The sequence below is a fragment of the Nanorana parkeri genome, unplaced genomic scaffold (assembly GCF_000935625.1).
Source record: "Nanorana parkeri isolate BGI_ZX_2015 unplaced genomic scaffold, ASM93562v1 scaffold998, whole genome shotgun sequence".
Classification (NCBI taxonomy): Eukaryota; Metazoa; Chordata; class Amphibia; order Anura; family Dicroglossidae; genus Nanorana; species Nanorana parkeri.
In genome coordinates this window covers 519,057-545,033 of record NW_017307266.1, presented here as the reverse complement: position 1 = coordinate 545,033, position 25,977 = coordinate 519,057, and the positions used below count along the sequence as shown (strand labels likewise).

Here is a 25,977-nt window from a genome sequence, read left to right as displayed (position 1 = left end):
GAGTCTTGGAGACTTCCCAGGGGAGAGAGGCTGAACTCCCCTGAGGCCAATACGAAATCAATCAGTTGGCAAATAAAGAAAACTTCTCAGTAACATACAAACAACGCTGTCCTAGGGGGACAGGAACAAAAAGACTGGGAAAGTCAGCAGGAGGAAGTCACAGTGTAATGGATCCAGGGGACGCCGCCGTTCCGAGTCACGGAACCGAGCAGAAGCTCCGCCCCCGGACCGACGACGTCATGCGAGACCTCCCCCGGCCTCGTCATAAGCTGCGACCTCACAATTGTCTGGCGTTCCAGCAACCCTATGCGGCACCAGACGAGTGCCGGTCTCCCTGCATGCCGTTACTTCCACCTCAACCTTCCGCAGCTTCAAACCACCCAACAGATGCACGCCAGCTGGCAAGCTACCTTGGGCTCTCTGCGCTAGCGTGGCCAGGATTACTCCCACTCAACCTTCCAGACTCCTAAACCGCAAGTATTCCCGTCTGGGTTGCTACCCACAGGGAATTCAACTGTCTGCTATAGTTACCCTGGATTCGTATGTACTGTTGCATTGAAGATAAGGGGAGCCTGCCCTCTGCTGGTGACTAAAGATATTGTCTGCACTACTGAGATTACACTGATTCTGTGGAACACTTAATTCATACCTATTTTGATGAACTGTGATACTACGTGTTTAACATATGTGAAGTGAACATATAAAGTTACACAAACAACAGGTTCTTTGTTATACAAACAGATTGGGAGACCAAAGTATTGGGGTTGTGTGAATAGAACATAATTACCATAGAAGTGCATTCCTGTGTGAAGTAACATTAGTGAAGCCTATCACTCCCGCTGTTGTTCCTAGAGACCACCGCATATTGCTGCATTCCTTATATACCAATTATTGTAGGAGTAGTAAGCTTAGTTAGGTTGGAAGATAGACCGATGATGCACTGAGCTTGCTTGGCAATATTAAACCTTGCCATCACTTACTCCTGGGCTAGAGCACGTGACTGTTAACGTGTCTCCGCAGCTGAGCTCCATCTTCCTATTTAAATAGATTATTACAGGTTGCTGGAACCCTTTCTGAATAGAAAGAAAAATGGAGCCAGCGGACATACGTTCACACATGGTGTCATTTAACCAGAGACTAGAAGCTCTCACCCTTAAGATGGCCGATGTACAGGCTGAAAATCGCCTTAAAATTGCCTTTATTGCTGAGAACATGACCAATAGACCTCCCCCTCCTGAGGCCCAGGAACCCAAGATCAGTCCACCAGTATTCTGACTCCGATCGTCGTGATAGCGAAATTTATCCCTTGCTGAGACCTCTATGCCTGGCCTGTATAAGCAGATATACTCACTGCGGACAATCCTCGTCAGATAGCTGAACTCGTCAATACCGATTCATTCAAAAGAGGTGTTTATTCTTTAACATCAGGGGTTACAGCAGATAACAGGAACAGCAGATGAATGGTGATAGTATTGTGCGGTCAGAAAATGATGCCTTTCCTCCGTACTGTGCAGATTACCTGTGTGTCCTTGTTACATGTGGCTTTCAACTGTGGCCATGACACAGGAAGTACTGCACACAGGAAGAAGGGTGGGGCTACATACAGAGAGGAAATACATCGTAGACATCACAAAGAATCACAGAAAAACATGTACATTACAACAAAAGGCCACTAGATGGCAGCATAGGATAACACATGGAATTAACTATGAGAAAATATATAGGCAAACACAGTATGTAAAACTTCTATCTATACTAACTTCTACAACATATTCTATGCCCCTATTGGGGCGGCACAACCAGAGTGTTTCCATGGGGAGAGAAAGAATTACCGCTCCTTCATTTCAGCCTGTAAATTAATGTATGATATGAAACCCTGCACGTATGCTACGGAAAAAACCAAGGTGTGTACTACCATATCGTACCTCCGGGGGGAGCCTAGAGCCTGGGCTAATACATTCCTGAAAAATGAAGATCCTATCTTGCATTCCTTTCCCGATTTCTGCGAGGCTATGTCCTTGTTATACGACAACCCCTGCAAACGGATTTCGGCAGAATCTGCCCTCCGCTCCCTGAAACAGGGCAGGAGACCGGTCGAAGACTACATAGCAGAATTCAAGAGGTGGTCCACATAGTCGGAGTGGAATGATGTTAGTCTTCGTAACCAATTTAGACTCAGGTTGTCGGAAACACTTAAAGATGAACTAGCTCGCGCAGAGATGCCCACAACACTTGAAGCTCTCATAAGGCTTTCCATTTCATTTGATCGACGCATGCGTGAGAGAAGGTCTGAGCGTTCCACGGGGGTATCCTATTCTTCCCAAAGAACCACAACCAGTGAATCAGTGATCCCTATGGAGATCGGCGCACTCCGCGGTCCCCTCTCCCAGGAAGAACGAAACCGCAGGTGTACCCTTCGCCTCTGTATGTACTGTGCGGAACCCGAACATACAGTCGATGCTTGTCCCCAACTGAAATGGAAACCCTTGGGTGAGTTGAGGCCCTCTTTCAGACTTCTCTCTACTACCCCCCAAATGACTAATCACTGAGAACTTGATTTACTCTTACAGTGGGATCAGCAAAGAATACAGCTTAAGGCCATGATCGATACGGGAGCATGCGGAAATTTCCTCGATGAAGCTGTCGTGAAAACGAATAAAATACCCATAATCAAAAAACCAAACCCAGTGTCAGTGCGTGTTATTGACGGCAGTACACTTGCCTCAGGTCCCATTACACATCAGACTCAGCCACTCCTGATTGTGATTCAAGGGGATCACGTCGAGTGCATTACATTCAACGTGGTTCCTTCGCCTAACTTCCCTGTAGTCCTTGGACTACCTTGGCTGCGCTTACACCGACCCTCCTTTGAATGGGACACTCTTACCCTTACTCTTAACTCCCGGTTTTGCCAAGACACCTGTCGCATATCTGTGCCCATAATGTCACTAAATGAACCTCGCTTAGATACGACAAAGTCTGTACCCTTGCTTTACCAGGACTTCTCCGACGTATTCAGCACAAAAAATGCGGAGTTGCTCCCTTCCGCATAGACCCTACGACTGTCCCATAGACTTACTACCAAACTGCAAGATACCCTCAAGGAGGATCTACCCCCTCTCGGAACCCGAGCTATCCCACCTCAAGGCCTACCTTGCTGATAACTTGAAAAAGGGGTTCATCAGGCCCTCCTCATCACCTGCTGCCTCCGGAATGTTCTTTGTGAGAAACAAAGATCTCTCTTTACGTCCCATCATTGACTACAGGGAGTTGAATCGGGTCACCATTAAGAACCGGTACCTTCTTCCCCTCATCCCTGAACTACTGGAAAGACTCCAGTCGGCCGCTATCTTCACTAAGTTGGACCTAAAGGGGGCCTACAACTTGATTTGAATTAGAGCAGGAGATGAGTGGAAGACAGCTTTCCGAACTAAGTATGGTCTGTACGAGTACTTAGTGATGCCTTTTGGTCTTTGTAATGCCCCAGCCATGTTCCAGTTCTTTATAAATGACATCTTTCGGGATCTGTTGGACGTGTGTGTGGTGGTATATTTAGACGACATTTTGATCTACTCAAACAATCTCGCAGAACACCGTAAACATGTTCGGTGGGTGCTAGCCAGGCTCAGAATCCATGATCTCTATGCCAAGCTAGAGAAATGTACTTTTGAAGTCTCTTCTATACGTTTTCTCGGTTACCTAGTCTCCCCAGAAGGTATCCAGATGGATTCGGAGATCAACGCAGTCCTGAACTGGCCTATTCCTCGCAATCGGAAAGCAGTGCAACGCTTCCTGGGGTTTGCGAACTTCTATCGGAAGTTTATACGTGGGTTCTCGGCTCTCGCTAAACCCCTGACACAACTGACGAGGACGACTACTCGATTCCACTGGAGTCCCCAGGCTCAAACAGCTTTTGAAGATCTGAAGGTTCAATTCACCAAGGCTCCTATCCTAAGACTCCCTGACCCCCAGATGCAGTACGTTCTGGAGGTCGACGCCTCTCAATTGGCCATTGGGGCTATCTTATCCCAGAAGGCATCTGTGCTTCTCCCTTTACACCCTGTAGCGTTCTACTCTCGATCATTAACACCTGCGGAGATCAACTACCCCGTAGGGGAAAAAGAGCTCTTAGCCATCAAGGCTGCCCTGGAAAACTGGAGGCATCTCTTAGAGGGTTCCCTTCATCCAATCCTCATCTACACAGATCACCAAAACCTCCAGTACATTCAGAAAAGCAAGACCCTGTCCGCAAGACAGGTTCGCTGGGCATTTTTCTTCGAACGCTTTAATTTCTTAATCACTTACAGGCCAGGAGCTAGAAATGGGAAGGCAGATTCCCTCTCTCAGAAGGATGAAACGCTTAACTCAGCCCCTCCGCAGAGACACATCATCCCTCAGGGAAAGTTTCTCAATGCCATCTTCTCCCTAAAGGACCAGTTGAAAGAGGCTCTAGCAACTGAACCTCACCTCTCCGAGGTACAAAAGGATAACGAAGGATTCTGGTACAAGGAAAACAGACTCTACGTACCGCCTGCTCTACAACCGAGGTTCCTTAAAGTCTGTCATGACAACCCCTTACCCGGACATACCGGAATTACAAGGACTCTCGAATTGCTCAGCCGGCACTTTTGGTGGCCACGTATGAAGGAGACAGTCCAAAGGTACGTGTCCTCATGTGAGACCTGTGGTATGGGCCCCCTACGGATTCTTGATGAGTCTTCCCATTCCGGAAAAACCATGGCAGACGATGTCCATAGATTTCATCGTGGACCTTCCGCCATCTGCCGCTCATAACACCATACTGGTGGCTGTGGATCTGCTGACTAAGATGGCTCACTTCATCCCCCTGAAAAAGTTGCCCACCTCATCTGAGACGGCAGATGCCCTCATTGGTCATGTCATTAAACTCCATGGGGTCCCTAAGATCCTCATCTCTGATAGAGGCTCCCAGTTTATATCGAAATTCTGGACGGCGCTCTTTTCCCGGCTCCAGATTGAACAGCAGCTGTCTAGTGCGTACCATCCCCAGACCAATGGTCAAACAGAGAGGATTAACCGCTGTCTCGAACAGTACCTGCGCTGCTACTGTTCTCATCTGCAGGACGATTGGCTCTCGCTTCTGCCCATGGCCGAATTCTCGTACAACAACTCGATGAGTGCTACCACGGGGCAGACGCCCTCTTATTCTAACTATGGCTTTCACCCATCCTTCCTCCTACCTCAGGCACTCCCGTCTAATAACCCTGCTACTGAGGATTATTTTCAGCGCCTGCAGTCGACAAGTACCTTCCTGAAGAGTACCATTGAAAAAGCCCAAAGGCGTCAAAAGCACTTCTATGACCGACGACGCAGGTCAGCACCTCAGTACAAGGTGGGTGACCTGGTGTGGCTCTCCACCCGTAACCTAAATCTGAGGACTCCCTCTAGGAAATTTAGTTCCCTATTCATCGGACCTTTCCCCGTCTCCTCAATCATAAATCAGAATGCAGTTCGTCTCACCTTGCCTCCTGATCTCAGGATTCATTCCACGTTTCATGTGTCGCTACTGAAACCCCACGTCTCCAATCCATTCCCAGAGCGTGTACCTCAACCAGCAGCTCCTGTCACGGCCACTCCTGATGGTGATTCAAGGGGATCACGTCGAATGAGATTGAGGAGATCCTTGACTCAAGGAAGTTCAGAAATAGGCTGCAGTACCTTCTACGTTGGAAGTCTTACGGACCCCAGGAGGACTCCTGGGAAGACTCATCGGGAGTCCATGCTCCCATCCTCGTCTGCAGATTCCATGCACGCTATCCTTTTGAAGCCTTCAACCCACGGAGTGGGTTCCCTTGGTGGGGGGTCCTGTAATGGATCCGGGGGGCGCCGCCGTTCCGAGTCACGGAACCGAGCGGAAGCTCCGCCCCCGGACCGATGACGTCATGCGAGACCTCCCCCGGCCTCGTCATAAGCTGCCTGGCGTTCCAACAACCCTATGCGGACACCAGACGAGTGCCGGTCTCCCTGCATGCCGTTACTTCCACCACAACCTTCCGCAGCTTCAAACCACCCGACAGCTGAACCCCAGCTGGCAAGCTACCTTGGGCTCTCTGTGCTAGCGTGGCCAGGATTACTCCCACTCAACCTTCCAGACTCCTAAACCGCAAGTATTCCCCTCTGGGTTGCTACCCACAGGGAATTCAACTGTCTGCTATAGTTACCCTGGATTCGTATGTACTGTTGCATTGAAGATAAGGGGAGCCTGCCCTCTGCTGGTGACTAAAGATATTGTCTGCACTACTGAGATTACACTGATTCTGTGGAACACTTAATTCATACCTATTTTGATGAACTGTGATACTACGTGTTTAACATATGTGAAGTGAACATATAAAGTTACACAAACAACAGGTTCTTTGTTATACAAACAGATTGGGAGACCAAAGTATTGGGGTTGTGTGAATAGAACATAATTACCATAGAAGTGCATTCCTGTGTGAAGTAACATTATCCCGCTGTTGTTCCTAGAGACCACCGCATATTGCTGCATTCCTTATATACCAATTATTGTAGGAGTAGTAAGCTTAGTTAGGTTGGAAGATAGACCGATGATGCACTGAGCTTGCTTGGCAATATTAAACCTTGCCATCACATACTCCTGGGCTAGAGCACGTGACTGTTAACGTGTCTCCGCAGCTGAGCTCCATCTTCCTATTTAAATAGATTATTACACACAGCACTGTTCTCTACCATTGGGCCAAATTTCATGAGTATTTACATAACGGTGTGGCAATAATCAGCATTTGAAAAAAAAGCATCAAAATGATAGAAATATTTGTCAAATTTGACACAATTCAATATGGCCGCCGAACCATGTGGTCAATCGACTTGTAATGATCAGTTATGAGTATAGAGCTCACCATAACTTCAAGCAGCAATTTGTACATCTGCAGCTGTAATAGTTCCTGAGAAACAGATGTTTGAATATGCAGCTGAATATAATCAACTAAAACAAGATGGCTGCCAGGCAATGTGACCTATGACCTAGTGAGATGGATATGTTCAAATGTAGGAGAAAGAGATTCACTGTAAAACGAGGGATGCAATGGGCCAAGTTGCATGAGTTTATGAGTATGTGTGCCAATTAGACGCTTTTGAAAAAAAGGCCATAACAATAATAACACTATCTAAACACCATTGGCTTGCAGCGGCCATTTTGATTTTGGGATAGGGCCTATTTCTACAACCGTGGTAGAAGAGGTCGCCCTGGACAAATTTGCAAAGTTTTGAGTTATTCTGATATATGGTTTCAGAGTCTAAGTTGTTGTCAGAATATTGCACAATCCAAAATGGCTGCCAAACCATGTGTCCAATAGAGCTATAATGAACAATGAGCAAGTTGTACATCTGTAGCTTTAGCGGTTCTGGAGATGCAGGTTTCTGAATATTTGAAAAAATTGTCGCAAAAACCAAGATGGCTGCCACATCATGTGACCTATGCCCTTCATATTGCAATAAGCTCTGCAGAGCATAGGGCTGTAGCATTGTGCAAAGTTTCATGAGTTTTTGAGTTACAGAGCACTTGTTACAGGCATTTGAAAAAAGCGGCGGAATAATAATAATAATCTGAACAGATTCAATAGGTGTCCTTGCAACTTCGTTGCTTGGCCACCTAATAATAATCAGCACAATAACAATAGGTGTCCTTGCAACTTCATTGCTTGGCCACCTAATAATAATCAGCACAATAAAAAGAGGTGTCTATGCAACTTTGTTGCTTGGCCACCTAATAATAATCAGCACAATAAAAAGAGGTGTCTATGCAACTTTGTTGCTTGGCCACCTAATAATAATAATAATAATAATCTTACGGATAACAATAGGTGTCCTTGCAACTTTGTTGCTTGGCCACCTAATAATAATAAATATAGCTGCAATCAGCCATAAAGGTGGCCAAGCAGTAGAGCCGGTTATAGCGCATGAGAAGATGTAGTTAGCGAGAGAAATAGCAGGACATGATTTAATGAATTATAAAAAAAAATTGAAATTCAAAATGGCCGCAGACCTTGGTGACCTTTGGTACCCATATTGTAATTGTCAGTCATGATTTTGAGTTTTCATATGAATAACAAGTTTAACATACTGCACTAGTGATATAAATGCACGTTTATGCAATTTGATGCAATTTTTTAATTTGATTTACTTGTGCCGGGTATATTGATTTTGGGAACGGGTCAGTTTCTACAACCGTGGTAGAAGAGGTAGCCCTGGGCATATGTGCAAAGTTTTGAGTTATTCTGATAAATGGTTTCAGAGTTTAAGTTGTTTGCAAAAATGGCTAAAATGGCTGCCAAACCATGCGGTCACATGACTTGTATTAAACATATATGAGTGCAGAACTTCGCTTATTCTCACCTACAAATTTGTATATCTGTAGCCTTAGCGGTTATGAAATAACAGATGTTTGAAAACTGTCAGTAATAGGTTTACTTAAACCAAGATGATCGCCAGAGCATGTGACCTATGACCTTTATATTGCCAAAAATTAAACACAGCACCGTTCTCTACAATTGGGCCAAATTTGATGAGTTTTTACATAACGGTGCGGCAATAATTAGCATTTGAAAAAAAAAGCATCAAAATGATAGAAATATTTGTTGAATTTGACACAATTCAATATGGCCGCTGAACCATGTGGCCAATTGACTTGTAATGATCAGTTCTGAGTGCAGATAACAGTATAATTATACATAGCAATTTGTACATCTGTACCTAATAGTCCTTGAGAAACAGATGTTTGAATTTGCAGCTGAATATAATCACTTAAAACAAGATGGCTGCCAGGCAATGTGACCTATGACCTAGTGAGATGGATATGTTCAAATGTAGGAGAAAGAGATTCACTGTAAAAGGAGGGATGCAATGTAGTTGGAAGTCTGCTGAAATCACTGAATGGCAAAGACAGTACTCACTGATATGGTGATCCCAGGGATTGATCTAGATGGCAATGAGATCAAGTGGCCGGTGGAGCAGGCCCTGGGCGTCGTTCTCTGCGAGGTTTTGAAGGAACGACTTCCAAGTTACATCTCGGAGGTATGGAAACTTGGAGAGAGAAGGAGAGGTCCGGCCATGGCTCCAAAGTAAGTGCAGGGAGGCCCATGGCCTCCAGGAAGGTCTCCAGGTCCGCTGGGGTGCGGAAGACATGGGTTCTACCATTATGTCTAGCCAACAAGCTGAATGGATAGCCCCAGCGGTAGTTGACATTCGCATCTCTCAGCGCAGTAGTCAAGGGACGGAGAGATGTGCGCTTGGCAAGTGTACGTCTAGAGAGGTCAGGAAACAGTGATATGGGTGCTCCATCAAAGTCAAAAGTACCTTGTGATTGCGCCTTAGATAAGATCTCCGACTTTAGATCAAAGAAGTGCACCCTGCACAGGACATCACGGGGTTGAGTGTTAGTGGGTCTGCGATAGCCTGGAGTCCGATGAATTCGGTCTATTGCTCAGCGGGGGTACGACCCAAAATAGCATTGAAAATTCCAGTGCCCGAGGCTTTGAGGTCTGTAGCCTCAGGGAGGCCTCTGAGGCGAATATTATTGCGACGACTACGGTCATCCAGATGTGCATGCATGGCCATGAGAGGCAACTACTGATTGAAGCTCCTCCACTGCAGATGTAATCAGAGGGAGAGTAGTTTCCATATCATCTAAGCGTGTATGGAAAGATTGGAGACCATCTCTAATTTCCCGCATGTCTGCCTTGTGCACTGACTCTAGTTTAGAGAACATGGCCTCAATGTCACTTTTAGTGGGAAGGAGCTGAAGGCACATTTTTAGGGCGGTGGGCAGCTCAGGACCCTCAAGATCCACATCCAGATCTGAGTCAGGAGGGCCCTGCGCAGAGGAGGCTCGATCTGAAGGCAGTGACTCTGGTGGCCATATTGGATCCTCGTCGAGTTTCGGCCGGCCGTGGAAAAAAAGCAGGGAGCCGCTGGCGGGAGGGTAATGCAGCCGGAGGATCTTTCTGGAGGATCTGCGGGGTGTCCTGCGTCTCATGACCTGCAGCTGGGGTGAGAATTGTCGGTTCCCCCGGTCAGTTTTCAGGTCGGGCAGCGGAGCTCACACTAAATGTGTCTGCTCGCGGCCATAGCACGCCACGCCCCCCTTATTTTTATTTTTATTTTTTTAAAGTCCCCCACCCCACATACACATGCAAATATGTATCGAGTGCGCCTACGTGCGTAAACGACGGTTGCACCCATTGCGCTGCACATGTTACATATTGCCGCAAACGTCGGAGTGAGAGCAATAAGTCTAGGGCCATCAATCAATGATAACACTAAACTGATGAGCTGTAACATGTTTTAAAGCATTGCCTATGGCCAATTTTGGGTATTGTAGTTTTTTTGCAATTTCGCGGGCACACACAATTTTAAACCTTGACATGTTTGGTGTCTATTTACCTGATGTGACCCTGTCTTTTATTTTTACAAAAAAAATTGGGTAATAATAAATGTTTTATAATATAACATAGGGAGAACAGGTTTTTTTTTCAAACATTTCTGTACTTTTTTCATTATATAGTAAAAAATAAAAAAATGTTTGCTTGGAATGCCTGAATTTATGGATTTTACACCTTTATGGGAAAATTGTACATTTGGATGCATCTGAATTTCCGAATGACAGAAATAATGAATGCAAACGAACACAAATTTTCAATAACAAAAATTTCGGATGCATCCAAATTTTTTTCCCAAATGAAGTTTTGTGTAAAGCACCAACTTAAAAAAAAAAAAAATCAGAATTGTAGTTAACGGTAGTATGTACAAATTTTTCTTATGAACAAATTTATGTTGCACCAAAGTGACATTAGACAAAAGAAAAAAAACTACTTTTTTTTACAGTCCGCTGAAGTCTCCTCGGCTCACAGACCCAAATGGCATTTGGGAGCTCATGAATAACATTCGGGAGCTCCCGAATGCTATTGCGTTATTTGTCAGCTCAGAATATCAAACTTCATGGCTCGCTCCGCCCATTTGTTTACATTCGGGCCAGAGCTGTCATTTGTTGTTGAGTCTTCACCGGGTTCAGACAGGTCGGCGTATGGCGGGACTTCTTTTATTTTGACGGGTCCGCGGGCATCGTTCATTATGATTGATGCTGGATTACATTGATGGAGCCATTTTTTTTTAAATAAAATAAATGTCAAAAATGGTCTCTTTGTTTTTTTTTTTTCAATTAAAGGACTTTTTCAAAAGACGTGGTGTGTTTATTTACATTGACTTTTAACCCTTTAGTGAATAAGTTGGGGTACAAGTACCCCTTAGAACTTAAGAAGATACTGGCATGAGGTTATGGAGGTGAATAACTCTGTGCATGAAGTACATATCTGTAAAGGGGGGGCGGTGGCATCTGGGTGCCCCTTAATTAAAGGGGTACCCCGATGCAAATAAGCCCTCCTGCCTGCAGACCCCCACAAGCACCGGGTCAGGGTTGTGGGGAAGAGGCCCCTGTCCTCATTGACATAGGGTCACCCTCCCAATGTCGAGGGCACATGGCCTGTTATGGCGCAGGGAGGGGGGTGCTTGATCGTCCCCCTCTAGGAATTTTACCTCAAGGTTCCCCCCCTATTATTGGGGAGTGGGGTTCCCCCTTAAAATTATAGGGTCTGGTGTGACATTTGGGGGGAACCCCACACGCTTTTAAAAAAAATAACTTGGGGGATCCCCTTCTAACATTCCTACCAGACCTAATGTCACTTTGCTACAATGAAAATGTATCCGTAAAAGAAAATACTTACATGCTACCGCTAACAAAAATTCAGAATTTGTCAGAATCCCAAAACGAATTGACTTCCGGACCCGAATCCCGAAAAACGAAAAATCAGAAAAAAAACTAAACAAATATGTTGCCAGTGCACATGTCTAATCTTAACACTTCCACAGTTGTATAATTGCCAGTTTTATAGATCTTTCCAGTTAAGACATGCCCTAGCATACATCTAGGTGTATGTGAATTATTTATAGGTTCTAATTCAGTTGTAGACTCTCTTTTTCATGTAACTGCGACAAGGGATGTGATTTCTACTTTATATACTCAGTTGTTACTGGCTCTTTTACTTATAACCCCTTTGAAATGTAGAACCAAGTGGGAGTCCGACTTGGGGGCCATTAGAGGACAACCTCTGGGAAAAGGCAATGAAATCGGTTCATATGGTTTCCCTGTCTGCTTCACACAGGTTGACAAAATTATTCATCTTGCATAGAATATATGGTACTCTGGAATTTTTGTATAGATTAGGTCAGGTCTCAAAATTTCAAGTCCTGAGCTACTAGCCAGGCCTTAAAAGTTACTCGCCACCAGTTGCCCCACGTAACCCCTACCCTGCCCCTGTGGTACAGAGATTCTCCATGTACCCAGATAAAACATTATTTTGCATCACTTTCTGGCCGGGCCAACACAGTCTCTGCAGTCTTCCTCCCAGCCTGGCAGCTGAGGTGGGCAGAGGAAGTTGCAGAAGACAGCGGAACTGAATGTCATCAAAGGGGTGCGCCGCTGGCAGAACCAGGGATGGGACACTACCGCAGCGGCGATCATTTGCTTCTGTTCTCTTCTCCTCCTTGGCCGCTCTGTAGCTGCAGTGGCCAAGGAAGAGAAGAGAGAACAGAAGCGAGCAATCGCCGTGCCGGTAGTGTCCCATCCCTGGTCCCGCTGGGGGCGCACCCCCTCGATGGCATTCCACCCACTTGCAATTTTCACTCGCCAATTGCAAGGGGACGAGTGGAAATTTTGAGGCCTGGATTAGGTTTTAGAGAAGATTCTAAATGTCCAAAATGGGGTTTGGAACCAGGTTAATTTATGCATTTAGTATGGCAGTGCCCGAAGTTATGGAGGTGAATAACTCTGTGCATGAAGTACATATCTGTAATAATCAGTTTGCCTGTATTTTGGGCATATATGAGCCTCCTGATAAGGACTTTTATACGGGTATAGCTACATGTAGTGCACTTTTTGTTGCTAGCAGAATGCTTACTCTTACATGGATCTCAGAGGTAGTACCTACTAGGGGTGAATGGATGAAAGGCAGGACCCAAGGTTTCCCAGCAATACATTGCCCAAAGCATGACCCTGACTTTGCTCGCCTGCTTTCTTCCCATAGTGCATTCTGGTGGCATGTCTTCCCCAGGTAAACACACATGCACCTTGCCAGCCACATGATGAAAAAGAAAACATGATTCATAAGACCAGGCCACCTTCTTCTATTGCTCTGTGGCCCAGTTCTGATGCACACGAGCATGGGCATCTTGACCGCTCTGCAGCTACACAGCCCCATACAGAACAAATTGCAATGCACTGTGTATACAGACACCTTTCTGTTGGAACCAGCATTCATTTTCAGACATTTTCCTGTTTTCAGAGGTTATCAACCTGGAGGGCAGGTCCTGTAGATAGTCCTCAGTAGCAATATGCCGCTCCACAAGGGACGCCAGCTCATTCACACTCTTGGGGTCTGTGTACCTAATGCACCACTGTAATGCTGTATTTAACAGGCAAAGCTGTCTGTTGAATTTTGAATTGACATAAGTCATCAATATACAAATGAGTTTGCTCACACACCTTTATACCCAACAACCCATCTCTATTACGGAAATGCTTAATTTGCCTGTATGCTTAATTCTGAATACATCACAATCAACTTTGTATTGTAGTTGAATATTATTAAAAATCAATTAAATTATGTTTTTAGAGGCTGCAGTGATACTCCCTGTTATTGTTTTCAACTACTGAAACTGATGTTCACTGTAAAAAAATTAATTTAAAGGCTTATTGAAAACAGGGAAACAAGCATACATTTAACAACTTTCTGTCTGGAGCAATTTCTTACATTTGCACATACATGATAAAATCTGAATTTTTGGCTAGAAAACAGCTTTCAGACCCCCAGTTATATATTTTCTGAAAGCAGAGGCCCTGTAGAATAAAAGATGCTAGTTGCAATTTTTTATGTCACACGATTTTTGCGCAAATGTTTATCAAACAAGTGTTTTTAGGATAAAATACACTAAAATGAAATTTAGTGCACAGAAACAGAATATTATACCCAATTTTTTTTGTAAAATATAAAATATGGGGCCACACCAGGTAAATAGATACCAAACATGTCAAGCCTTAAAAGTGCATGCGTCCGTGAAACCGCAAAAAAATGCAATAACCAAAATCTCCCATAGGAGACGCTTTAAACGCTTTTACTGCTCATCAGTTTAGTTACATAGTTACATAGTATTTGAGGTTGAATAAAGACACAGGTCCATCAAGTTCAACCTTTGTCTGTGTGTGATTGTGTATGTGTGTACACGAGTCCCTGTGTGACCTTGTTTTTAAGAGTTCCTGTACCCCTTGTGGTATTGTGCAGCAATCCCACGGTAGACTGGGGGTTGTAGTCATCCAGGACTCTCAGCCAGAGGGGCTGAGTGGTTCCAGGTGGCAAGTACTGGGAAAGAGCTGACTTTGCGGTTATTCCCAGGATTTCTGGATTTGGCATGGGATCCTGGAACTGGGAGATTTCTAAGAGAAATGGGTCTGGATGAAATCTCCATTCCTGGGTCCATCGTTTATTAGTGGCCAGCACCTAATTGCACACTTGTGCACACCCCTTATGGATAGGGTGCTGGCTAATGTTCTGGGCTCCAACTGGGAATTGACTGGTGTGCTGGTGACGTTGCTACAATTCCTCTCAAGTGAAGTTTACCACAATGCTTAAGAGGGTTGGTAAGACTGACTTGTATAAACTGTCTACTGAAATTGATAAGGCTGTAGTCAAAGAGACTGACTGTAAGCCTGTGTGTGAGGTGGAAGTAATGCCAGTTGAGCAGCCCAAAGGACATTTTGTGAGGGACTTGACTCTATGTCATGCATTGTGCAGTCGAGAGGCAAGAGTGACAAATGCATGGGATATATTTCCTTCTAATGCAAATGTTGATTTGAAGCTTGTTGCGGGTGGGAAGGATAATGCTGCTGAAATGAAAACGTGCATGTTCTGATATGCTGTACAATAATGATGAGGCAAATATATTGCCTACAGTAGCAGCTAGGTTTGGTGCAGCAGAAATATTTTTGGAAACCTCAATGGGGCCTTGTAGGCTGGTGGCTGAGGTTCCCAGAGATACACTATATTGCCAAAGTATTGGGACTCCCCTCCAAATCATTGGATTCAGGTGTTTCAATCACCTCCATGGCCACAGGTGTATAAATCAAGCACCTAGGCATGCAGACTGCTTCTACAAACATTTGTGAAGAATGGGTCGCTCTCAAGAGCTCAGTGAATTCAAGCGTGGTACTGTGATAGATTGCCAACTGTGCAATAAGTCCATCCGTGAAACTTTCTAGCTACTAAATATTCCACGGTCAACTGTTAGTGGTATTATAACAACATGGAAGCAACAACAGCAACTCAGCCACGACAAATGACAGAGCGGGGTCAGCGCATGCTGAAGCGCACAGTGCGCGGAAATCGCCAACTGTCTGCAGAATCAATAGCTACAAACCTCAGGGTTTCCATGGCCAAGCAGCTGCATCCAAGCCTTACATCACCAAGTGCAATGCAAATCGTCAGATTTGTCTTGGTATGGTATGCTGATGCCTTAAGAGTTCCCTTCACTCGAACTAAGGGGCCAAGCCCAACACCTGAAAAACAACCCCACACCATAATCCCCCCTCTACCAAACTTTACCATTGGCACAATGCAGTCAGACAAGTACCGTTCTTATGGCAACCGCCAAACCCAGACACATCCATTGGATTGCCAGACAGAGAAGCGTTATTCGTCACTCCAGAGAACATGTCTCCACTTCTCTAGAGTCCAAAGACAAGTGGAGACATGTTCTCTGGAGTGACGAATAACGCTTCTCTGTCTGGCAATCCAATGGATGTGTCTGGGTTTGGCGGTTGCCATAAGAACGGTACTTGTCTGACTGCATTGTGCCAATGGTAAAGTTTGGTAGAGGGGGGATTATGGTGTGGGGTTGTTTTTCAGGTGTTGGGCTTGGCCCCTTAGTTCGAGTGAAGGGAACTCTTAAGGCATCAGCATACCATACCAAGACATTGTGAACAATTTCATGCTCCCAACTTTGTGGGAACAGTTTGAGGATGGCCCCTTCCTGTTCCAACATGACTGTGCACCAGTGCACAAAGCAAGGTCCATAAAGACATGGATGAGCGAGTTTGGGGTGGAGGAACCTGACTGGCCTGCACAGATTTCTGACCTCTACCCGATAGAATACCTTTGGGATGAATTGGAGCGGAGACTGTGAGCCAGACCTTCTCTTCCCACATCAGTACCTGACCTCACAAATGTGCTTCTAAAAGAATGGTCAAACATTCCCATGGACACACTCCCAAACCTTGTGGACAGCCTTCCCAGAAGAGTTGAAGCTGTTATAGTGGCAAAGGGTGGGCCAACTCAATATTGAACCCTACGGACTAAGACTGGGATGCCATTAAAGTTCATGTGCGTGTAAAGGCAGGCGTCCTAATACTTTTGGCAATATTGTGTAGTTGTGGTGCTGGCCTGACAGGTCACTGTGATGTGGTAATCTTAAGTGACAGTACTCAGGGGGAATTAACTCATAATCTAGAGAATAGGCATGGATTAACCACAGAGGTGCCAGCTTATGTGGAAAAGGGGATAATACAACCTGCTATAGAAACAAATTTAATGTTTCATGATGTATGTGAAAATGTGGTCACCCCATTTGTTTTGGTAATGGAAGAGTTAAACAAAGCGACTGATGTTCAGCTGCCAGATACCTCTGTGTCTTTCTCGGGGACTTGGCAGGGTGCCTTGGAGAGGAACGCAGACGACATAGACTGGGACGGTTTTGCAAAACAGTTATTAGCTATAATAAAAGGGGTCTCTGTTGGTAGTTACATAGTTACATAGTTACATAGTATTTGAGGTTGAATAAAGACATTAGTCGATCAAGTCCAACCTATTAGGATCTCATTCTAGGAGTACCTGTACCCCATTATATATTACGGTCTCTTAAGAAATCGTCCAAAAGTTTATTGAACAATTCCACATTATTTGCTGAAATCACCGCCTGTGGCAGTGAGTTCCAGACCCTAACTGATCTTACTGTGAAGAACCCCCTTCGCCCCTTGTGCTGGAATTTTTTTTTCCACCAATTTTAGGTGATGGCCTCTAGTTTTTGTAATGGAGTTAATTTTAAACAGTTTATCGCTAATGTTGCTACCACCATTGAACATCTTGTACATGGAGATCATATCCCCCCTTAATCTCCTCACCTCTAATGTGAACATGTTTAAATTTAGTAGCCTTGTCTCGTAGCTCTGGTCCTCCATACCCCTAATTAGTTTGGTTGCCCTCCGCTGGACTTTTTCCAACTCAAGGACATCTTTTCTTAGTACTGGTGACCAGAACTGGACCGCGTACTCCAGATGAGGTCGAACCAATGATCTATAAAGTGGCAAAATTATAGACTTGTCCCTGCAATACATCCCCTTTTTAATACAGGACAAGACTCTGCTAGCTTTGTTTACAGCAGCCTGGCACTGCAAACTACCTTTCAGTTTGTGGTCTACAATGACCCCCAAATCCTTCTCCATTTCTGACTTCCCCAGCGGCATACCCATAATTGTATAACCCATTTGTTTATTTTTAATTCCAAAGTGCATTACTTTGCATTTATCGACATTAAACCTCATCTGCCACATTAATGCCCACTCCCCTATTTTATCCAGGTCCTCCTGTAATGTTATAGTGTCTAAGTCCGTGTCTATTACCCTCCCTATTTTGGTGTCATCCGCAAACACGGAAATATCGCTGTTAACACCCTCCCCGATGTCATTAATAAATACGTTGAACAATATGGGACCCAGCACAGAACCCTGAGGCACACCGCTCATTACACTAGCCCAGTCTGAAAAGGTGCCATTTACAGATACCCTTTGGACACGTTCCCGTAGCCAGTTCTCTATCCACGTACACACCACCTCATCTATGCCCATAGCCCTCAGCTTGTGTAGCAAGCATTTGTGTGGTACCGTATCAAAAGCCTTTGAGAAATCCAGATATACCACATCTACCGGCTTACCTCCGTCCATAGTAGTAAAGGGGTAAACACTATTTCTGCTGTTCAAAGACAGAGGAGCTGCTAATCAGAGCTGCCAATTGGTTCTGAGGGAGGATCAGAGCTGCCAATTGTTTCTGAGGGAGGAGGCGTGACCTCTGAAACGCGTAAACCACTTCACTACCAGGGAAGACGAACAGCCGGTGGATATGCACCTTTCGTTCTGACCCTTGTATGTTCTGACCCTTGTATGCCTGTTTTTGTATGCGTCCTTTATACCATTTGTTATTCGTTTATTAAAAAGTTTTTGTGTGATGGAGGCACTCTCTGTGTCTTGTCTTGCAGACCTACATCAAGTACAGGGAGTCTGTTGTTGGAAATGCATACCCTGACTCCAAAGGTATTCTTGGGTGTGGGATGGCTAGCACGGAATCCAAGAGTGACCACACTGAGACTGTCAGTGAGCAGATTGAGGCTGACAGGTGACCTTGACTGAGGATATGGAGACGGGACTTGATTGGGTAGTGGGAAATCACATAGAGACAGATAGTTCTTTCAAGGGGAAGACTGGTGTGACCCCGTTTAAAGCTAGGAACTATCGGTAGTGGAAATATAGACGTAAAAAGGCAGGACATGTCCAGACAAAGGTTCTAGGTCTGTGTGTCCGCTCCTCCGGATCGGAACAAAGGGTGGGGCATATGTGGTATTGTGTGGCAATCCCATGGTAGAACTGGGGGTTGTAGTCACCCAGTACTCTAGGCCAGAGGGGCTGAGCAGTTCCAGGAGACAAGTTCTTGTACTGGAAAAGAGATGACTTTCCGGTTCTTCCCAGGATTTCTAGATTTGGCATGGGATCCTGGAACTGGGAGATTTCTAAGAGAATTGGCAGGGATGAACTCTTCCTGGGTCCATCGTTTATTAGTGGCCAGCACCTAATTGCACACTTGTGCACAGCCCTTATGGATAGAGTTCTGGCTAATGTTCTGGGCTCCAGCTGGGAAGAGGAAAAGAGCTGTTCAGGAGTCAGGAGGACTCCACCCAGAAGCCAGAATGGAGCCAGGAGGCTGTGTGTGTGCTGGAGGCACCTGAGAATCAGCCAAGGAGGCTTAATGAGCCTGTGACACACACGGGATGTGTGGAAGAGTCACATGGAGGATATGTGATAATCTTGAGTCGGTGAGACATTGGGGTCTATTCACGAAGCTGCCGAAGGATCTGGGCGTAGCTTCGGCTGATCCTTCGGCTAGCTTCGGCTCCAGGACCCCTTCGGTTCAGTAGAACCGAAGGGGTGCTGTACGGGCTATTCACAATAGCCCGTACAGCTCCCGATCATGGCCGAGCGGCTCAGCCGAGCCGAACGCATATGCATCGGCTCGGCTGAGCCGTGCTGAAAGCCGAAGCTGGCCGAGCGGCCGGCCATTGGCAGAGGGCGGGAACAATGCTAGTTTACTATTGGCTATTGCAAATTGAAATAGCCAATAGTAATGTCCCAACGCTTTTCAATGGGAAAATGTCTTTTTTTTTCTATTCTGACATCGATCGTGTCAGAATAAAGAAAAAAGGACACATCAGTGCTTCTCTCCTGGGCGGCCGGGAGCGGGAGGCTCCCAGAGTGCCCGGGAGAGTTTTTTTTTTCGTTTTTTTTTGACAGCAGCAGAGCCGCCGGACAATAGAAAACTATTGGGAGGAGCTAGCTGTCACTGCTAGCTCCGCACAATCGTTTGCTATTTACTTTTTAAACTTTTTTCACTGTTTTTCTGTTCTGCTCGGTACCTCTGAGGGTATGGCTGGGGGTTACCGCTATTGGTACTGAAAATTAACCCTGAGCCACACTCGGGAATACCGCCAGGGAGGTTAAGCACTCACCATTTGTGCTAACTTCCGCAAGCTAACACACCCTTTATGTTACGGTCTCTGAGGAATGTATCTAATTGATTTTTAAATGATTCAATACTCTCAGCTGATACCACTGCTTGTGGCAGCGAGTGCCAGACTTTAACCGCTCTTACTGAAAAGAAGCCCCTCCGCCCCTTGTGGTTAAATCTTTTTTTCACTAATTTTCAGTGGAGTTATGGAGTTTACTGTAAAAAGTTTATTGCTGATGTTGCCATCACCACTAAACATTTTGTTCATTAAAATTCTGTCCCCTCTTCATCTCCTCACTTCCAGCGTGAACAAGTTTAAATTTAATAACAATGTCTCATTGCTTAGGTCCTCCAGCCCCTTAATTACTTTCGTTCCCCTTCTCTGGACTCTCTCCAGCTCCAGGACATCTTTTCTGTGGATCGTTGACCAAAACTGGACCGCATACTCCAGATGAGGCCGAACCAGTGATCTATAAAGTGGCAAAACTATTGCTTTGTCTCTACAGTACATTCCCTTTTTAATACAAGACAGTACTCTGCTAGCTTTATTTGGCCAGGCATTGCAAGCTATTCAATATGTGGTGTACTATGACCCCCAAATCTTTTTCCATTTCTGACTTCCCTAGTGGAGTACCCATTAATATGTATTCCTCTTGCCTATTTTTAACCCCAAAATGCATTACTTTACATGTTTCAATATTAAATCTCATCTGCCATAGAGTTGCCCACTCCACCTATTTTATCCAGGTCCTCCTGTAATGTTATAATGTCTAAGTCCGTGTCTACTACCTGCCCAATTTTAGTATCGTCAGCAAACACAGAAACATGGCTATTAACACCTTCCCCAACATCATTAATAAACAAATTAAACAGTATGGGGCCAAGCATAGAACCCTGAGGCACGTCACTCTTGACTTTAGACCAATCTGAAAAAGAGCCATTTATCAATACTCTCTAGGCACGTTCTTGTAGCCAGTTCTCTATCCATGTACATACCATTTAATCTATGCCAATAGATCTCAGCTTGTGTATTAAGCGTTTATGTGGTACTTTGTCAAAAGCTTTGTCAAAATCTAGATATACCACATTCACCGGCCTTCCCTCCATCCAGATTTCTACTCACCTCTTCGTAGAATGTTAGTAGGTTGGCCTGACAAGAACCGTCCTTCCTAAATCTGTGCTGATTATCATTTATTATACCATTGTCACGAACAAAATCCACTACATAGTCCTTTATCATTCCCTCAAACAGTTTGCATACTATTGATGTTAGACTGACTGGTCTGTAGTTCCCAGCTTGGCATCTTGAACCTTTTTTGAAAATTGGTACTACTGTAGATTTCTGCCAGTCACTTGGTACCCTTCCAGTCATTATGGAGTCCTTGAAAATTAGAAATAATGGTCTCGCTATAACCTGACTGAGTTCTTTGAAGTACCTTGGGGTGCAGGGTATCTGGTCCTAGTGCTTTATTTGTATTTAGTTTTGCCAGTCTTTGTTCAACCCTCGGCTACTGTCAGCCACTGGGGTATTTTACGCACTAAGCTACTTACATTCTTATCTCCATTAAACCTGTCTTTTTCCTGAGTGCATACTGAGGAGAAAAATGAACACATTTAACACATCAGCCTTCTCCCTGTCATTTGTGATTAATCTCCTATTTTCATCTTTTATTGGGCCTACCTGCTCTTTTCTTGACCTTTTACTGTTTATATATTGGTAGAATTTTGGGGGGTTCTTCTTACAGACTGTGGCAATATGCTTCTCGTAATCTATTTTAGCTGCCCGGATTTAGTGTTTACATCTCTTATTACATTCCTTTTAGCTCTGGAATGCCAATGCAGTCCCCTCCATCTTAAAATGTTTTATTTAACCATGCAGGCTTAGTTCTTGATCTTTTATTTTTGTTACCCAATGGTATGCACATAGTAATAGTGTTATGTAATATATTCTTAAAACAATCCCATTTCTCGTCAGTGTTCAGTGTTAGAAATAAGTTGCCCCATTTAGTGTCATATACTAGATGACACAGCTTATCAAGGTTTGCCTTTTTGAAATTTTAGTGTTCTTGTCAAACCAACACACTTCTCTTTTCTGTACCCAACATGGGTCACCCTGTGATTACTATTCCCCAATGTATCCCTAATCGCTATGTCTGCAACTAGGTCCGCATTATTGGAAATTAATAAATCTAGTATGGCATTTTTTTATGGTTGGAATCTCAACCATCTGATCCATGAAATTGTCCCGCAACAAGTTCAGAAAACGGCCAGCCTTTATAGAACGAGAGGTTCCATTTGACCAATCAATGTATGGATAATTGAAGTCACCCATTATAACAACTTTTCCCTGCTTACCAGCGATTTCTATTTGGGAATGTGGGTGAGCCTCCTCCTTTTCCCCTATGAGTCTTTTTCCTGAGTGCATACTGAGGAGAAAAATGAACACACACCCACAATTATTTTACGACTAGCATCAGTCTTATCTAGTTCTAGCCACAAGGACTCTACACTATCGCAACTCTCTGTCATGAGGTCATCTTGTATGTGCACATTTAGATTGTTTTTTACATACATGCATACCCCTCCCCCCTTCTACCAACCCTTTCCCTCCTGAACAGGTTGTATCCTTGTACATTGGTAGCCCAGTCATGTGCGCTGTCTAGCCAAGTTACTGTTATTCCCACTATATCAAAGTCTTCTTCGAGTAGCATAAGTTTGAGCCCCTCCAATTTGTTTGCTAGACTTCTAGCGTGGGTGTACATGCATTTAAGTTTGATTTTAGCGGTTTGTGTTATACTATAACTTATTTCTGGTGCCCAACTACTTTTTTTTTATTAGACCTTGGTATGGTTGATACATTAATAATTAGATTGACTGGAGTGAGCCCTCTATCCCCCTTTGTATTACTGCCCTCTATATCAATTGCTCCTGAAGTTACTTGCTCTATATTTATTATATCAATTTTTATTCCCTCCCCATTATCTAGTTTAAAAGCTCCTCCAGTTTTTTAACCATTTTCTCCCCCAAAAGTGCTGCACCTTCCCCATTAGGATCCAGGCCATCTCTTCTATAGAGCCGATAACCGACTGAGAAGTCAGCCTAGTTCTCCATGAACCCAAAGCCCTCTTTCCGACACAAGCTCCGCAGCCACTGTGATTGATGGGCCCAGAATTATTGCAACTGTTTGCTGTTTAAAACGGTACCAAGAACATGGCTGCAGTAGCAGCTGTGTTCGTGGTATAACCACTTCCAGCGGATGACGTGTATTTACGTGAACCCACTGGAAGTGGTTAACATGAACATTTAGTCAATAAACTTCCTCCTGTAATGCTTAGCTGTGCACATATTTAATTACTTCAGCACTGGCATTTTATGAATACTTTAAATGGATAAAAGACATTACTGTGACTTATTGGTTAGCACTTATGCCTGCAGTAATAGGGTCCTCAGTTTGACTCCTGACAAGACACTGTCTGCATGGAGTTTGCATGTTCTCCATGTACTTGCCTGGGTTTGTACTTGCTTGGCACTGGTTTCCTCTTACACTGCAAAGACATGCTAGTAGATGAATTTACTATTGTCTAAATTACACGTTATTAAAGTACACATGTACAGGTCTAAGAATCCCAACTGCAGCCTCCTATGGCAGACCCTGGTAACACTCCATAGAGTGGCTAATGCAGCCCTGGTACGTATTTCAGGCATGAAGCCACAGAAAAAGTAAGGTTAGAAGAGCACCAAAGATTGCAACATGGTCATGGTAGTAGAGAAGGGAAACTAATAAAATTAGGTGAATGATATTTATAATTATGCTTTTAAAAATGCTATACCTTTCATTTTATGTACATGTCTACAACAAAATATACATTTATTTATTTTCAGGTGGCAGAAATGCATGGAGAATTGATTGAATTTAATGAAAGGTTACACCGTGCACTCCTCACAAAAGAAGCTCTGGTTTCGCAAATGAGACAAGAACTCATCGATCTAAGAGGACCGGTAATTTGTGTTTATATATATAATCTACATTCTACATATATCATTTTTTTTATAATTTCGTTTTTTAGCCCTGATGCACATGTAAACAGAGTGATGTTAAGGCCCCATAAATACTCTAGCTATTGTGATGGATGTTCAGCCAACATAGCTGGTGCTGAATAGCTTATTACACAGAACAAATCAGCAAAAATCCAAAGTTGGTTTGCCTTGCTCTGTCAAAGTTTTCATGGACTGCAGTCTCTGTAGGAATATATGCTGCACGCCACATGTGACAGTGGCCATTATGCATGGGAAAGGAATGAGAGTGTATAACAGCTGGCATGTAGGAGAGGTGGGGAAGGTATAATGTGTTGGTGAGGAATGCATAGGCAGCATATGCAGGAATGGAGCAACTGAGGGTATGAGTGGGAGAGAAATACAGAGTGTAGAAGAGTGGTCACTATGTACAGGTGTAGAGAGACAAATTGTATTGTAACAGCCAATATATTTGGAGCATATGACAGTGGATAATATGTGCAGGAGAAGAGTGCAGAACATATGACATTGGTCAGTGTGTGTAGGCTAGAATTGTGGAGAGTATAGCAGCAGATCATGTGTGGGAGCAGAGTGTTGAGAGTATGATATTGGGCAGTATGTGCAGGAGGGGATTGCTGAGTGTAGCAGAGTGATCAGTATATGCAAGAGTCAATGCAGAGAGTATGGTAACAGAATTAAGCTCCCTGAGGACTTGTGTGTATAAGACATCTGGTATTGGTGATTTATTCACATACAGGGTTATTCACTAAAGGGTGAAAAGTTTGGAAAAGGCAGGAGAAGTGAACAATCTAGGCCAAAATAGCTGATTTTGAAAAATTCTTCAATTCAGCTCACTTTCCAAATCTGCTATTTTGGCCTAGATTGTTCACTTCACTCTTTTGTGAATAACCCTGTATGTGTAATAAGCCTGATAGTTTTTCTAGTCTGTTTTGAATCCATGTTTAGTTTGTATAAAATGAAAAGAAAAATGTATTTCATAAAATTTCCTTCTCCCTGACATTTGTGACCAACTTGTCATGTTCAATATTTATGGGTCTTTAATGTTTTTCCTTACCATTTTACTATTGATTATTTGATTTTTTTATAGCAATATAGGTGTAGCAATTTGTTTGCAATCCATTATAGCTATCATGATTGCACTCTTGCATCTGTTGTTGCATTCCTTGTACCTCTATAATGCTGAGGATTACCCTTGCATCTTGTTTATAAAAGGCCATTTTTTTTCTCATTCATTTGGGGTTTTTTTTTTACACTAGAATTTAGCCACACAGGTTTAACCTTTGTTGTTTTATATTTTTGACCCAATAGAATGCACAGGCAAATGCTGTTGTTTAATACACTCCCACATTTCTGCTGTATATTTGGTCCCAATTAACCCCTACATTTACTTTTTTTCATTTTTTGCACCTATGTTATATTCCACATTGTAGGCCTGAAAATTACTTAAAACCCCCAAACATTATATATTTTCTGAAAGCAAGACCCTATAGAATAAAATGTTGGCAGTTGCAAGTTTTTATGTTGCACGATATTAGCGCAACTCCTTATCAAACCCCAAAACTTAGTGTAAAATGTACTTAAATGCCCCAAAACACAATAAAATACACATGGTTTAAAATAGAATATATCACCGAGTAAATAGATACCCAACATGCCCAGGTTAAAAATTGTGTGCATCCGTGAAATGGCGACAAACTTCAGTAACCCAAAAAGTCCATAGACGACGCTTTAAAAGCCCCCACAGGTCATCAATTTAGAGATACTCAAAAATACTGGCCCTAGAATTATTGCTCTCACTCTGGCGTGCGCGGCGATACCCAACATGTGTGGTGTGTTCGTCGCTTTCATACGTAGGCGTCCCCCGACGCGCGTTTACGTGGCGACACGCATGCTAGCGGGGGACTTGAAAAAGAAATTTACATTATTTTTAGATTTATTTTATTTTAAAAACTGTTATTTATATATTTTTTTTATCTTTACTTTGATTGCTATCACATAGGGGGGTTTACAA

At 43.9% G+C, this 25,977-nt stretch overlaps 1 protein-coding gene across 1 annotated transcript in view; it reads left to right on the top strand.

The window, feature by feature from the left end:
• Positions 1-25,977, top strand: part of LOC108795732 (sorting nexin-29-like) — a 270,525-nt gene that overhangs the window by 100,005 nt on the left and 144,543 nt on the right. Inside the window, exon 4 of the mRNA XM_018567020.1 lies at positions 23,814-23,930. Within this exon, the coding sequence (XP_018422522.1) occupies positions 23,814-23,930 (117 nt within the window). The remainder of the gene's footprint in view (positions 1-23,813; positions 23,931-25,977) is intronic.